The following is a 16,257-nucleotide window of genomic DNA, read 5'->3' on the forward strand; positions in this document are numbered from 1 at the left end:
GTCTTGCATTTTCCTGCACTCAGGCATTACCTATGGATCAGGGCAAGGGGTGAAGAGGGAGAAAACTCCCAGGCACTTCTGACTCTTTGAACCTTTGGGGCAAAGCAGCTCTAGCAGTCCAAGGACAATCATCTGAGGAAAGTCTCAGGTGGAGCTGTTAGAAGCAAAGTGTACAGAAAGGGTAAGGGAACAGGCAGTTATAAGTTCTCTTATATCCTAACGTTTACAAAAAATAAACTTATAAAAGTGAGATATATGTTAAGTAGTAAGAGAGATAGATGATAGATGATAGATAGATAGAAGATATAAAGCACTGATCTCTGACATACCAAGGTGTTACATCTTCTGCTATTCCTGGTGTGAAGATAATTTTTCCAGATAATCCAATTCATAGTAATCAGTTCATAGTATGTTCTATAAGATATGGAAAGTGCGTTGTAAATGTAAAATGTTACATCACAAAGCAGCCTTATTTAGTTGGCATGACTTCCATCTCTTCTCATGTGAACTCCTCCCCATGTATAAATGAGATGCTATTTTTTTCCTGAGGAGTTAATAGCTTATCACTAGAATTTGATCGAAGGGAACAGTACACTCATTAGTAAAAAGTAGTAGGATTGTTGGGCAGTGCTATGTGCAACCACATTTGAGATTCATGAGCAAGACTTCAAAGTGAGACCAGTCTACAAGGTATGTGATTTTTGTCTAACAAAATTCAGTGTCATAGGATCACACACAGAGAAGGAGATATTTGGACTTAACCGGAGTTGGAAGTTAGCCAAGTTAGTTAATGGAGGGAAAAAAAGGTTAAAGTAGTTAAATGTTTACAAGTAAATGATTATGGTGATGGATCATGGAATCTAGGCTGGGTACCAAAAAAAAAAAGATAAGATCTGTGAATTAATTAGAGGTCTTAATGTGGTCAAGGAATTGATGAATTGGATATACTAGGTAAATGAGCCGAAGTTAATGATCAGAGAGAAGAACACTTGACATTGAGATTGAGGTGCTGCAATTTTTCCAGATGACAAGGTGAAGGCTAAGACCTTAGAAGTGGATGACATAGGCAAACTAGAGGAAAATATTAGTTATGCCAAGGAAGTCAAAGAAATGAGAGACTAGGGTGTTCAGTAGATTCATCCAGGTAGTAAAATGTCCAAGAATAATGACAGGAGTGACAGTTTTCAAAGTTCTTTAGTCTCCTGCTTAGTCAAATCTAAACAAAGAGAAATAAAAACAAAACCAACTCTGTAAGACACCCTGAATGGATGAGCAATTAACTTCCACAGCAGCATTTATTCACCTTGGTACCATAAATTAGGTATAATGATTATCTAAGTAACAAAATCATTTTACTTTTATTTACCCTGAGCATTTACATACACAAAGACAATGTCAAACCTACATGGTTTCCCTTGATAATTTTTCAGTGTCTCCCTGGATTACTAATTAAAAGCTGTTAGGGTCATTGGGAAAAGAATTTTAAATCTATTCAGAAAGTAATAGATAACTGTACATAACATTTAATTGTCAAGGAAATAACCTGAATTGGAGTCATGGGAGACTAATAATTGTCTTTTTCCAATTATAATAGCACATAGTCTTGGAACAGATGGTGACAGATATTAGGTGAAATATACAGTCAAAGAGCAAACCTAACCTGGACGTGGATTGAGCAGATTTTGTGTTTATTCAGCTTATGGTGTACCTTCTCTTATACTCGCATATGTTCTCTGATTATTTCTTATTTATCTTATACCTGACTCAGCAATTCTAAGGAAGGATTCGTATATTCCATTTCTTTTTAAAAAATGTGATCTATTTACTTGTTTGTTTGTCTGTTTTATTGTATTTTCTAATGTATCTCAGTTGGCTAGCTAGCTACCAGAACTCATTGAGTAGCCATGAAGTGGCAGCAGCATTTAGCAAAAGCTGAGGTGATTAGAAAATGGGGGGAAGTCAGCTATATGCCAATTTTTAAAAAAAGAAAAAATTTTTAATTTAAAAATAAAAGAGGAGACTTAAGTGGGAACATAATTCTATGTGCTGTAACAAGTGAGTTTACACCTATAAAGTTTTAACACAAGCACCTAAAAAGCAAAATATGACTAGAAAAAAAAAAAAAGAAAATGAGGGGATTTGGGCGAGGTAAGTTTTTACTGAGACAAAATAGAGAGATGAAGGATACACATCCTAGACTAGGCCTCCTTCTGCCCCTTCATTATGGAAAGTGAGTTTTTTTTAACTCAGCTTCTTCATTTATAAAATGTGATACTAATTTCTGTTACTATAATTTGAATAAGTTAGGAAAGAAAGCTAAAAAAAGCAGTAAAAAATATAGGATAGTATTAAGGCATGGTGGCATAATTGCTCCAGGTTGTCTAGTATACTCCAGAAGGTAGCGCAGAGACGATAAAGATTATGTTTAATTGGGAGTTCTCTTATTTGTTTCTGCAAGTGCCAGGGTATGCTTTTGGTTTCCAAAAGAACCAAGCTGTAGAAATGTATCTATAAATCAGACAAATAATTAAGCCTAAAGATTTCTGACAACAGTGACATCAAGGGAAGTACAAGGTAGATGCTGATCATTTATGCCATTTGGAAATAGGATCAGACTTGGAAATAAGACTGGCTGAACAATGGGCAAACTAGAAAACTGCCTGGAAAGAAAGCAGCCCTTTCTCAAGTTACTTCCCCTACCTAAGAAATGAAGTCCCCAGAACTCCTACATTAAAAAGACATTCCTTTAGGTAAAGAATTCTCTGAGTCCCTAATTTTGGGGTAGGAAGGTTAAACAAAAAGTAACTTCAGGCACAATTCTTGATATAGATTAGCTTATTGTTCACATAAACCTTCAAAGGAGGGTGTAGAAAAAGGATAAGGAAAATGGGCAAGGGGTGGGGGAGGGTATGGAGCAAGGGAAATCGAAGCAGTGGCACTTAACCTTCTAAGTCATTTTACTTCATGATGGCTCTGCTGTTAGCTGCCTGCATTATCCAACCTGTAGGAAAGAAAGAATGAAAGGAGAATGGAAGTAAGAGAGGGAAGACAGAGAACAAGAAAAGAGAGGGAAGGGCTGATTTAGGAGATGTGGTGCTACAGCTGAGCTACGTAAAGCAGGAAGCACATGTGTGTCTTTGCCAGATACATCCCCTGCTTATTCTTCCAACTTCATCTTGCCCCACTCTCCCCTCCTAGCTTGGTCCAGACTCACTGACTTTCTTTCTGTTCTTAGAGCCCCTACCTCTTTCCCATCTCAGCTTCTCCACTTGCACAGTTCCCTTTGTGTGGACCCCATCCTCCCTCTCAGCCACCATCTGAACAGGTCTCCACCCTTCTAGCACATGTCTTTTAAGTCTCAAATATCACTTCTGAAAGGCCTTCCCTGAGCCTTCACTTTAAATTAGGCTCCTAGGTTATACTTGCCAATAATAGCTTTTCTGTTACAGCCCTTTTCACAGTTTACGATTGAACCTGTATTTAAATAACTCTTGTGTTTAATCTCTCTCTCCCTCTAGTTTAGAAGCTCCATGAAGGCAGAGGCCATGTCAGTTTCATGTTCTACCCCCTCCCCAAGCTTACCAGAGTCATTCAGTAAACACTGTTGAAGAGATAAGCCAGTCCTTTGAGAGGTTTAATAACAACACTTTCATTTGTGTTCTTTGGCATCCACAAATGGCAATGATCATTACTGTCAAAGTAGAAAGATTTGTATACTGATAGAGTTTTAAACTCATCTGAAGGACTAAAATGTATTATTACATCTGATGCATATGTTTAAACGCAAAAAAATTGAAACAGGGAAGTCTGCTAGATGGATAACTCACAGTGGCTTGGTATTTCAGGTTGGAATTGTACAATATGGAGAAAATGTAACCCATGAGTTCAACCTCAATAAGTACTCATCAACGGAAGAGGTGCTTGTTGCAGCAAATAAAATAGTCCAGAGAGGTGGCCGCCAGACGATGACAGCCCTTGGAATAGACACAGCAAGGTATATGGATAAAAAAATAAGTCAAAGTAAAAGACTGTGCAAAAATAACTGCTTACGATCTAGCCCTTTGGAGTATTAATTGAACAGTTGCCTTAGCAATATTTAAAGCCATCTTGTTGAAAAGAGATTCAACTGATTAACTAATAGTTATAGGATCAAATTTTTCTGTATTACAATCTCATCACTCTTCTTATCTTTCCTCTTATTCCAAGGCTTTGACTGATGGAGAATCAGTCCAAAAAATCACTGTAGTTTACAGCATCACATTCTTGGGTACTAAGACATAATATTAGATAATATCTTTTCCTTTTATTCTTTGTTTTCAGCTTCTAGGAATCTCAATCTAAAAAAATGGATTAATATCAGTCTGCTTCTACTCAATATATATCTATACCCTAATATGTCTATAATTTTACAGCATTTTACAGATTTAAATTTTACGGATTTAGGGTTATTGAAGCTCTCAAATAAGAGTTTTTAAGAGGGCAAATTAAATGTTGTCTTATTTGAAATCATTTTCAGTGAAAAGATTGAAAAGAAGTGGAGGGACTTCCCTGGTGGTCCAACGGTTGGGACTTTGTCTTCCAATGCAGGGGGTGTGGGTTCCCACATGCCTCACGGCCAAAAAAGAACCAAAGCATAAAACAGAAGCAGTATTGTAGCAGGTTCAATGAAGACTTTATAAATGGTCCACATCAAAAAAAAAATCTTAAAAAAAAAAAAAGAAAAGAAGTGGAAAGCATTTCATGATTTGTGCTCTCTCTCTTTCTTCTTTACTTTCTCCAAATTCCCTCTAATTCACATCCCTCCCTTCCTCCCTTCTGCAGTTTCCTTCAGGGAGCACACATAACCCACGCTGTGGTTGAATTTCATTCTATAAGAACCTATAGAACTGTCCTTTTCTTACAATGTTCAGCTCCTCTTCTCTGTATTTTTTCTGATCTCACTCAGCTCTTGTCTTTTGCTGTTTCTCCCCTTAATCATCATGAAAGCTTCTGAACAAAAACTAAACACCAAAATCACAGGAAATCTAATGGTCAGTTTGACTAATGTTAAGGATCCTTCTCTTAAGTGCCTTCAACTTCTGGACACTCAGCTGATTCTAAAGAGTTGATTACCCATGCCCTCACTTCACCTGCCTGCTAAGATCAGTGTTTTAAGGGGGCTGAAACAGTTAATATGGATACTCCAAAGAATGGGTTGGATTTTCAAAAATTTAAAATTTCATGTGCAGCTTTAGACTCATAAATGTTAGAAAAGCATGTGGTTCTAGTTATATGGGGCCCATGAGAAAAATAACCACAAACAGATGGGGTAATTTTACATTTACCTGCCCGTAGATCACCAATTTGCATGCACAAAAGTGCACACATTTAGGTGTGCTGAGTGTGCACTCTTAAATAATTGACTAAATGTGACCGCACATTCAAAGTAAATCAAAGTGTTCTTTGAAAGCTCTGAGCCTGTAGGGAACTTTGTTTTCCAAAGGCAACCGCTTAAGATGAATATTCATCTTTGAAAACTAACTGAAGAAATATTCTGGCTGCTTTTGCTCCTGCATAAATACCACTCTAAATACCATGTCCCTATATGGTTTTTGCCTATGTGTTTCACAGAGGGTCTAGCTGTAGGACACAGAGTTTATTGAGTTTTGTATATAAATAAGACTCCATAATGATATTACTAAGTACTCTTCTTATATCAGTTTTTCATGTTTAAGTTTATTTTTAATTGCTCTTGATTCCTTTCAGGCAGGACCAGTTGCAAATAATATTTCTAAATTTTTAGAATCCTTTACCTCCATTTTCAGTGTCTCCCAGTTCAAAATATTTTTGTGTCCCCTTATCCCTATCCCAAATTTTCTTTCTTTTCATTGCTTCACATGTTTTATCATAAGGCCTGGATTCTCCTGTCCCAAAGAAAGGGATTCTCCTGGGATATGTTAATGTTTAAAAACATGCAGGGAAGTCAATGCTTATTTTAAAGAAAGAATACTGGATGGTGGTAATTGGGGGTCAAGGGCAATTTGCTGAAGATATTTGAAACAGAAAGGGTATACTCAAGAGCTCTGCCATAGAAAGCCAGCCCTGGTTTCAGAGCTACCAGATTTTCTTTAAGGAAGGTCGTTTAATTGTCTCCTTCAGCTGATGTTCATTTAGTTATGACCTTGATCTTCAAGAGAATTAGGAAGTTTTGGTGATCCTCTAAGGAATTAGAACTGTAAAAAGGATTAAATCTTATCATATCCATGTCCAAACTTCATTTAAAGACTAGCCTTTAACATCTATTTTTCACCTTTGTCTGTACATAGAAAGAACTCAGAGAACCTGTTTGTGTAGTGTAGAGGGCAGAGACACACATTTTGCCAGTGATCAATATATTTTTTTAAATAGCTTCTTTTTCTCTTGAAAATTTTAGGAAAAGTTGAAAATGTAAAAAACAGTACAACAAAATCCTATGTACACATCAAACAGAATCAACAGTTGTTAACATCTTGTCATATTTGCTGTTAGTCCTTTTAAAGGAAAAATAAACACAGATAAAATCTCTTTGCTCACATCACAAGGATTCTCTCTCCCTGCTCACAAAATACCCACTACTGTGCATTTACTATATATCTACAGTAGAGCTAATGTGTACTGTGGCAAACTGTTGGAAGGTGAAGGACAGGTGTTTCTTTGGTATATCTCAACGGCAGCTGTTTGTCCTTATGACCAAAGTAAAATATTTAAAATGACTATTCAGCACAATGATTGCTGCATTTTACACCAATATCTAAAAAATATTATATGAAATCCATTCATTGTTTCAGTCCTAAGTAAAATGTACTCTTCTTTTCCAAGGCTCCAGAGGGGAAAGTAGTTGAGTAAAAGAAAGTAATGGAGGGAAAGTGTGCCTGAGTGAGTGTGTGTGTGTGTGTGTGTGTGTGTGTGTGTGTATGTAGAAGGTACAAAACAAACAGAAGTTGTCAGTTTCCCATATCTTCCATCTCCTTCCATAAATGCTTGTTGAATTAAATCAAAATTCCTTTCTTTGAAGTTAGGTTATAGCATTTTTCCTTTCTCTCCATGCCACCTCCTCCCACCTCACCCCCAGCAGCTTGTGTCCTAAAACCTAGTTCAGACTTTCATAGATATGCCAAACCCTCCTTGCCCCCCAGAACCCTACTCTGTCACTGACTCAGACCACTGCCATCTGCAGTCTTTAATTCCTATGTCTGAATTTTTACCCCATATCCAAGCGCACTCTCAAGCACTCACAGCCATACAAATACTGTTTTCTCCCATGCCCCCTCCATAGCTTACAGGATGTCCAAGCTGTTCTGTGAATGTCAGAGTAGGTGGGGGAAGTGAGGACTTAAGCAAAAGCTCTGCCAAAAGCAGAAGGAAAGAGGCCTGTCAAGCAAGAGAAAGAGTGTTTACAGAAAAAGGAGTGACTGGGAAAGTATTTAAAATCTGACCTTCTCTAAATCTGCTGTATGCTTGTCACACTCTCCCTTTGAAGTTTCCAAAGAATGAAAGACTGCTGCCTTTTGTTAATGGGGTCTATGGTGATTGGCAAAATGGTAACCTCTCCATCATCTGGAATAAGTCTTAAACTATTACAAACAATGAGCATCATGCCTCCCAGCTTGAACAGTGGGCAACAATGTTGATCTTGGAGGGAAAGCACTGGGCTACCTGGAGTTGGCAGTGTTTTCATTTTGTTTATCACTTTGCCTAACCTTGGGCTGGTGTTTTATTTGCTGCTCTTTTGTCTGTGATTATTTCAGGAAAGAGGCTTTCACTGAAGCCCGGGGTGCCCGAAGAGGGGTTAAAAAAGTCATGGTAATTGTGACTGATGGAGAGTCCCATGACAACCACCAACTGAATAAGGTCATCCAGGACTGTGAGGAGGAAAGCATTCAGCGGTTTTCCATAGCTGTAAGTACAGGGCTAGAGATGACTTTCAGGCTGCGGTGTGAAGACAAAAGCTGTGTGCATATCATGGTTATGTTATGAGAGTTACACAAACAAGGTCGAAAAACAGAAACTTCTCCATTTGGAAGTAAACTCTAGGGGGGCAGGATTGGGTCTTGCCCCTTCTGTGTCTTCAGCACCCGACACAGTGCCAGGCAAATGGAGACTCAGCAAACAATCACTACAAGAAAGGAAGGAAGAAAATAAGGAAAGATAAAAGGAGGAAGAAGGGAGAAAATACATAAGAAGAAGGAAGGAAGGGTGAGAGAAAGAAAGGGACAGAAATAGGGAGGGGAAAAGAGGAAGGGGAAGGGGGAAAAGATGGAGGGATGGAGGGAGGAAAGCTATATGCCTTCAGCCTAGGGGGAGGGGAGTTTCTTAAAGTGATTTTTAAAAATAAGTCAGAGAACAAAAGATTTCAGAACTCTAAAAGTTCAACCAAAATTGTTTTTCAACAAAATCCCTTTCATTTATAGTAACAACAGATAGTACCCACAATTGTTTTTCAGCATTTAATCAGTGATATTTCCTTTTTCCCTTTCAAAAGTGTGATCAGTGAAAGACACTCCACCCAATAGTATGTAGGGAAGAAAAAGAGATTCGTCCCTGATAAAGTCCCAGAACACACAATTGATTCACTTCTTCCCTGGGGCAAGGTGACTGTACTTCTTATTTTATAACCAAGATAACTAGGTTGTAAACATTCGCAACATTTTCTTTCTCATTTGGGGTACAAGATGTAAAAAAAAAAAAAAAATTAAAACATCTCATTATTTCTCTTTCCCTTTGTTGTTACTTCAGTAAGTTATCTTTTGCCAACTGTTATTCAATCGATTATTACCTCTCCTGTTACTATAGCTATTTTGATCTTTTCGGTGGTTGAGAATAATTCCATATGGCTCAGCCTTCACTCAGAGATACTGTCCACAATTAAAGTCTATGCTCGGTGTCTTTAGTATGCAAAGCCAGCGCATGCCCAGTTTGTCCCACACAACCGGGTACCAGAGGTGCCATCATTTGCTCACCTTCTTCCCAGAGGATATAGTCTAGCATTCCAGGTACCATAGATGCAGGCCATGAGCTGAATTAACCATCAGCAGCATTAACAACGTTCGGGAAACTTCAGTGGAAAGAAAGTATCTATCAATGGATTGCTTCTTAATTTTAAGTGAATCTTATATCACTTTTGCATTGTATCTGGCTACATAATCAGTATTTCTTGCCCTTAAATCTCTGTTTCCCTTTGTTGTATCCCTGGTTGATAATTCATACTTTGCCTCTTATCTGGTCAAAAAGAGGTCTCATGATTGCATTAATCTTCCTGGAGAACCATAAACTCATGAGTTCCTTTCCCATTTTAATCAGTGAATTAGCATCAAATTGATCTTTGAAATGGTATAAAAAAAAGTGTAGGAAACTTTCACTTTAGCAATAATTATTTATTTTCCTAATTCATATTTTTTCCTCAGTGAACCTTATATTTTTTTTAGTTTGTGCCAAACTAGGAAATAAGACATTTATTTTACTTTCTCTCTTTGTTTATTCACACAGAAAGGTTTCAGACATTTCTCCACATCTATTCATGATGCATGAGAGCAAATGTTCATGGGGGTCTGGCCCTATTATTTCCTGGACTGTTCTGCCTACTCCATCTTTTTTTTCCCCCACCATTTGATCCTGAACACCAGAGAAATATGTTTTGGGGGGAGACAACACTCAAAAAAGATTGATTACTGAAAGTATAAGCACTCTGTGATAAAACTGCACACATTTCCTGTGAAACATTCAGATTTGGTGAGGGCTGAGCTGGTTTGAGGACCCTATGACATGGTCTCTATTCTGTCACTTGAGGATATTAGACATTGCTAGCAGGAGACCGTTTTATATTCAGATTCTAATCTTAGATGATAATGGCGGGGGATTATAATGGCTGTGAAAGTGTATCACCTACAGCATTCAAATGAAAATAAGCAACTTAGAAAGTATCTTAGAATTTCATTCATTTGCACACAAAAGACACTGTGCTACATGTAAATGAGCCTTACACTTTACATTTGACATATTTGCCTCAAGGGAGTTTCAATTCTGAATGTCTATTCCAGGTAAATATTAGCAGAACACCAAATGCCTGGGCTTGACGTATTTGTATTAAGCGAAACGGAAGTAATTTTTAAGTATTATTTTGTATCTCTTTTGATTCATGGAAAATAATGTTTTTACCAGCTACCAGACCCTTGGGTGAAGGATCAAAATACATTTCTCCCTGTTTTCATTTTTATTCTGTGATGCAAAATAGTTCAAACTGGATGCAAGTCATAGTAATTCCAGGGAATTCTTTTCTCTTATAGTTTCTTCTAAATATATGCTCCCATATTACATTTATACATTTTACTTTTATTAAGTGTGTCACTTGGACATCTTCCCCATTGAACATTACTCATTTGTCTCTGTCCTGTGACCTAGAGCACTAAATATCTGACAACGTTTACATCACAGTTAAGAACCTAAATTACGCGTAGTCCAGGAGTCTTTACAATTTTTGTGTATTTTCAACTACATCAACTTGTAAGTGAAATGGAAGTTAACATGTCAAATCAATAGTGAAGCTAGAATATGGTTAACAGGAACCAAGGAGGAAAAATAGTGACTTTTCAGCCCAGGATGTCATATATATAACTTACAAAATAAATTAGGTAAATCAATGGGGACTCAGAAGGCTTCACACCATACAGAATTTGTATAAATCTAAAAGAAATCCATGCATAGCAAAACTGCTGGCAAAAGAGGCGTCTGCCAGTGTGTCCAGAGGAGAAGACCAAGCAGAGAGTGAGGTGTTGAGCAAGGCCCCAGTGATCCTAAAACCCACACCGTGGATGGAATGGAGACTCCAGAGCTCAGAGTCTTAGTCTAGGGCATGTACATCCAGCTATGGTGAGATACCCAACTATACGAAGAGCATCTTAATTGTTTTTAAATAAGAGAGAGGATTTGTTCAATGTAATAAGAGCAAGTGGTCCTTGGGTTTTCCCTCTCTATTTGGACAATTCTCTACTACCATTCCATTAATTCTCTTACCCCTCAAGCAGCTAAAGTGGGAAAAGCACTAGTGGCCTCTGTTCAAATATAAACCACTTCTGATGTTCGGCATTTGCTTTTCAGCCAGATAAACAAGAGCTAAGTTTTTGTGTTCTGAATCGATTTGTAAGCTGCTGGTATAGATCTTCCTACATAAATCTGGACGTAGTAGTTGAGAGTAATTTCAAAAATCAAAAAAGCTCCCCAAACAGTGTGCCAATTGTCTTAGAGCCACCTCTAGTTTTCCTAAATCGTGCACTTTCTTCAAAGCAGCTCAAAGTTAGTCACATACAGTGAGGCATTTTGCCTCTAAGAACGTTTTACAGATGTAGGAGCTACGAAACTGACAAGGGCACTGGAGTGACTCCGCTGTGGTCCTGGAGCTTAGGAGGGGGTTCAGATGCTGCAGTACTTCCTCTGGGCTCCTCCAACAAGGGGAAGGAGCCAGGAATAAATCCCCCACCCCCTTCTCACTAGGAAGGAAAATTTAAGAACCAATGCACTTGCTGCTTGACTACTTGGCGCCCAGCTCCTTTTGTCACATTAACATTTAGCGTACATTACAGCGATTCAGTTGTTGATCTTAAACCATTATGTGTTATGATACAAATAAACAAGTATGTTGTAGGTCATAAACAACAACACTGAAAACAATAATTTTAGTTATTGTCTTTCTGCAAGTGAAAATCTGTACCCATCTTAATAAAAATGTCAGTTTTTAAATCTACCATTCTAAATCTAACATTAAAAAATACGTGTAGAAGCTGAGAGCAGGCGGCCGAGGGGAGGTGGGGGGACCCATGTGCTCAGAGGAAGGGGGACAGGGCTGGGCGGCCAGAAGACCCAGAGGACCAGCACTGACGCCTCTGCCTGCGCCCACCTGCCCACGTGTCCAAGATCCAGCCAGCCCTCCATGCAGAACTGTGTTTGGGGACTCTTTCAGTTCTTCTTTGCCAACAGGACTTTGAAAGCACCATAGAGGTCTCTGTTGTTAATGATGCCAGACAAATCTATGACTATTATTTAAAAATGGAAAGTAGAGCTAGAAAAGTCTAGTATCTTTGTGGTCATTGGAGGTCATGATTCTTCTCCCCAAGAAGTCAGATATTCTAAAAAATCAAGCAATAGCACAGAGTTCACGGTCTTACCTTTGCTTTTTGGATTCCAGGAGCACAGAATTGAATTAATCATGATCCTTGGTTCAGGAGAGTTTCTTATCATTGTTGAAGCATGGCCCACTTTGTTTGTTTCTGTGTTTATCATCGTACCTGCATACTTATCGTAATAGCATTATAAGCATCCATGGATGTACTACCCAAAATGAGAGCTAGCTTGGTCCTCTGACAACTTACATCTGACCACATTCACCACCTGCCTTCCTCCACCTGGTAACCATCAGCCCAAATCCTATATTCATCATGTCTTGTTCTCCTTTTCTAAATAGTCCTTTGGTAGCTGTACATATCTGAAAAAATTAATTTTAAAAGGTTTACTTGTTTTTAACTTTATAAAAAGGGTTTCATGCTGTATACAATATTTCAAAACTTTTAAAACTTACTATTATATTGTAAAGATTCATCCATATTGTTGCATAGCATTATAGTTTATTCAATTTTTCAAAATTGATGAAACACAAACAGTGCAAAATTTCGGTGTGAACACTGTGCACAAAGTGAACAATCTGATGAGTTTTGACACTTGTATACATCCACATAACTGACACCGTAATTAAGGTATAGAACATTTCCATAAAACACAGAAATTTCCCTTGTACTTTCTTTCACTTTTAATATTCACCTTCCATAGCAACCACTGATGTAACTTATACCATCATAGCTTAAGTTGCCTATTCTATTTTATATAAATGAAATCATCCAGTATGTATTCTTTTGTGTTTAGCTTGTCACTCAACATAATGATTATACATGATATTTTCTGTATTGGTGATTCATTCTCTTATTATCATTATTATCTATTGTATGAATATACCACAATTTGTTCTATACTGATTATGGACATTTGGGTTGTTTCCAGTTTGTGTTGTTATAAATAATGGCGCTATAAGTGCCGATTAAAAAAAATGTAAAAACCCAGGTAATAATCTTCAGGTAACACTTGCAATGAGGTAGAGGCTAAATTTTTCTGTCTTATTACAAAAGTAATGTTTTCATTGTAAAAAAAAACTTATAAAATACATTAAAGCAAAAATAAGAAGGAAACACAATCTAATAGAGATGAAAAATAGTAAATTATGGTACAAATTCTTCCAAATTTTTTCTTAAAAATTCTTCCCATTTTTTCTTAATGTCCATAATGCCATTTTCTTAATACCATTTTTATACAATTAAAACAATAGAAATGTCCTATCTACACATTGGGTTGGGTTTTTTAATTTTTTGCATTTTTAATTTATATATTATTTTTATTATTTATTTATTTATTTAACTTCTTTTTGGCTGTGTTGTGTCTTCATTGCTGCACGTGGGCTTTCTTTAGTTGCGGTGAGCGGGGGCTACTCTTCATTGCAGTGCGCGGGCTTCTCATTGCACTGGCTTCTCTTGTTGCGGAGCATGGGCTCTAGGCACGCAGGCTTCAGTAGTTGTGGCTCGCGGGCTCTAGAGCGCAGGCTCAGTAGTTGTGGCACTCAAGCTTAGTTTCTCTGCGGCATGTGAGATCTTCCCAGACCAGGGCTCGAACCCGTGTCCCCTGAATTGACAGGTGGATTCTTAACGACTGTGCCACCAGGGAAGCCCTACATATTATTTTTAAAAGATTTTTTCATTTACTTTAACTTGAACATTTTCATATTTATATATATTTCTAAATATTAAGAAATATTTACATTAACAACTAAATTTTTCAGAAGAAAAAATGCAACATAAAAAAAAATTAGTTGGACTTCATCAAAATTAAAAACTTCTACTCTTCAAATGATCCTGTAACAAAAGGAAAAGCCAATATATAGACTGGGAGAAAATATTTACAAAACACATAAAGGATTTGTATCCAGAATATTGGGCTGGCCAAAAAGTTCGTTCAGTTAGTGACTACATCGTTCAGTAAAATTTTTGGTGAAAATGAAAAATTTGTCTTTTATTTTTACTTAAAACTGAACAAACTTTATGGCCAACCCAATATACACAAAATCTCACAACTAAATAACAAGAAAACAAACAATCCATTTTCTTAAAAATTGGCAAAAGATCTGAACAGACACCACACGAAAAAGAAATACTATGGCAAATAAGCAGGTCTCAATACCATTAGTCATTAGGGAAATGTAAATTAAATGAGATACCACTACACACCAATAGAATTGCTAAAACTGAAAGAAAGAAAAAAACTGATAATACCAAGTGCTGTCAAGGATGCAAAGCAACTGGGTCTCTCACACATCGCTGGTCGGAAAGGTAAAATGGCAAAATGGAACAGTTATTCTGATAAACATTTTGGCAGTTTCTTATTAAGTTAAACATACGCTTACTATAGAACCCAGCACTCTCATTCCTAGGTCTTTACTCAAGAAAAAATAAAACATAAACCTAAGTGCAAAAACTTACAGCAGCTTTATTCATAATCACTTGAAACTGAAAACAACCCAAATGTCCTCAACAAACGAATTGTGCTTCTATATAATAGAGTCCTACTCAACAATAAAAAAGACTGAATTTCTGATACATGTGACAGCACGGATAACTCTTGAAGGCATTATGCAAAGTGAAAGAAGCCAGACACAAAAGACGACATGCTATTTGATTCCTTAAATTTAACGTTCTAGAAAAAGCAAAGCTATAAAGACAGAAAGTAGATCAGTGTTTGCAAGGAGTTAGAGGGAAGAAGAGACTGACTACAAAGGGGCAAGAGGGAACTCTTTGGGGTCATGGAAATAGTCTAATCTCGATGTGTTAGTAACACAACTGTGTAGGTTTGTCAAAATTCATAGAATTGTACATCTAAAGAGGGTGAATTTTATTGTATATAGATTATATCTCAATAAACCTTACTTTAAAAAATTTAAAACTGAATGTTTGAGAAAACCCGCTAGAAAATCTAAATAATTATGGTTAACTATAGTAGATAATTCCTGCCTCTCTCTCTTCTCTATTTAAAAGAATGCCCCTGTCTTGAGCATTTTGTTTCAGACAGGAATGTCCCAATTGTTTATTTTCTAAATTGCCAAGTTAGATTACTACTTAGTCCAACATCTGTTTAAAAAATATACGTGTCTGACTTCCCCTTGGTAAGAGTTTCAGGAAGTACTGCCTATTTGAGATCAAGCAATTCACTGGCTAATTGCTTTTGCCAGCAAATGGTGATGTCACTGACTGGAATAATATCAGAAACACTCAGAAACTGTAACGTTACTTTTGAACTATCAGACTTTAAAGATACAGCTGTTGATAAACAGGGACACAGGAATGCCAGAGAAGAAACTTTTGCAAACATACAAGATGCCCTTTATATTTTCCTACAGCAATTATAGAATATAACAGTTAATATTAGAGAATCCACAGATTCTGAAAATTACCCTTCTAAGAATGTGGAAGTACATAAAAATTTCATTATGCCACAGTACTATACACTCTCTTGCTTATTGACAAAATGCTTGAGATTCTTGTTTAACATATAGAATTTAAAAGATATTCTTGCTGTTTTTGTCGTCTTAGATTCTTGGCAGCTATAATCGAGGAAATTTAAGCACTGAAAAATTTGTGGAGGAAATAAAATCAATTGCAAGTGAACCCACTGAAAAGCATTTCTTCAATGTCTCTGATGAATTGGCACTAGTCACTATTGTTGAAGCTCTGGGAGAAAGAATCTTTGCCCTGGAAGGTATGACTCGTTCTCATAAGCCTGAATATTCTCTCTACAATTCAAACTCAATGTAATTGGTTTTGGTATTTATTTCTACCACGTGGCTAATGCATTTTTACTGTGTACAATAGCCACCATGGAACAATGTCCTTTTATATAAATCTGTCATTGAGATGGCTATTTCATATAGCACTGTGTCTTCTGGCAGCTCTCTTTGTAAGGGCCCAGCAGTACTGATGTGAGGGCCAGATGAAGACAATGGTCAATGTAGACACGCAAGAACAAAAATGTGCCCATGTGTTTTATTCCTTTTCTGTGACACAGGTTTAGAAAATGGAGACACTAACTCAAGTTTTGTTTTGGTTTTTGTCTTTGTTTTTCATTTTGGGCTTCTGTGGGACAGTTCCTGTATAA

At 37.0% G+C, this 16,257-nt stretch overlaps 1 protein-coding gene across 1 annotated transcript in view; it reads left to right on the forward strand.

The window, feature by feature from the left end:
• Positions 1-16,257, forward strand: part of ITGA1 (integrin subunit alpha 1) — a 172,499-nt gene that overhangs the window by 84,840 nt on the left and 71,402 nt on the right. The window contains exons 7-9 of the mRNA XM_068535329.1: positions 3,846-3,994; positions 7,767-7,917; positions 15,696-15,861. Coding sequence (XP_068391430.1) covers positions 3,846-3,994; positions 7,767-7,917; positions 15,696-15,861 — 466 coding nt within the window. The remainder of the gene's footprint in view (positions 1-3,845; positions 3,995-7,766; positions 7,918-15,695; positions 15,862-16,257) is intronic.

The sequence above is a fragment of the Eschrichtius robustus genome, chromosome 2 (genome assembly GCF_028021215.1).
Source record: "Eschrichtius robustus isolate mEscRob2 chromosome 2, mEscRob2.pri, whole genome shotgun sequence".
In the NCBI taxonomy this organism is placed as follows: Eukaryota; Metazoa; Chordata; class Mammalia; order Artiodactyla; family Eschrichtiidae; genus Eschrichtius; species Eschrichtius robustus.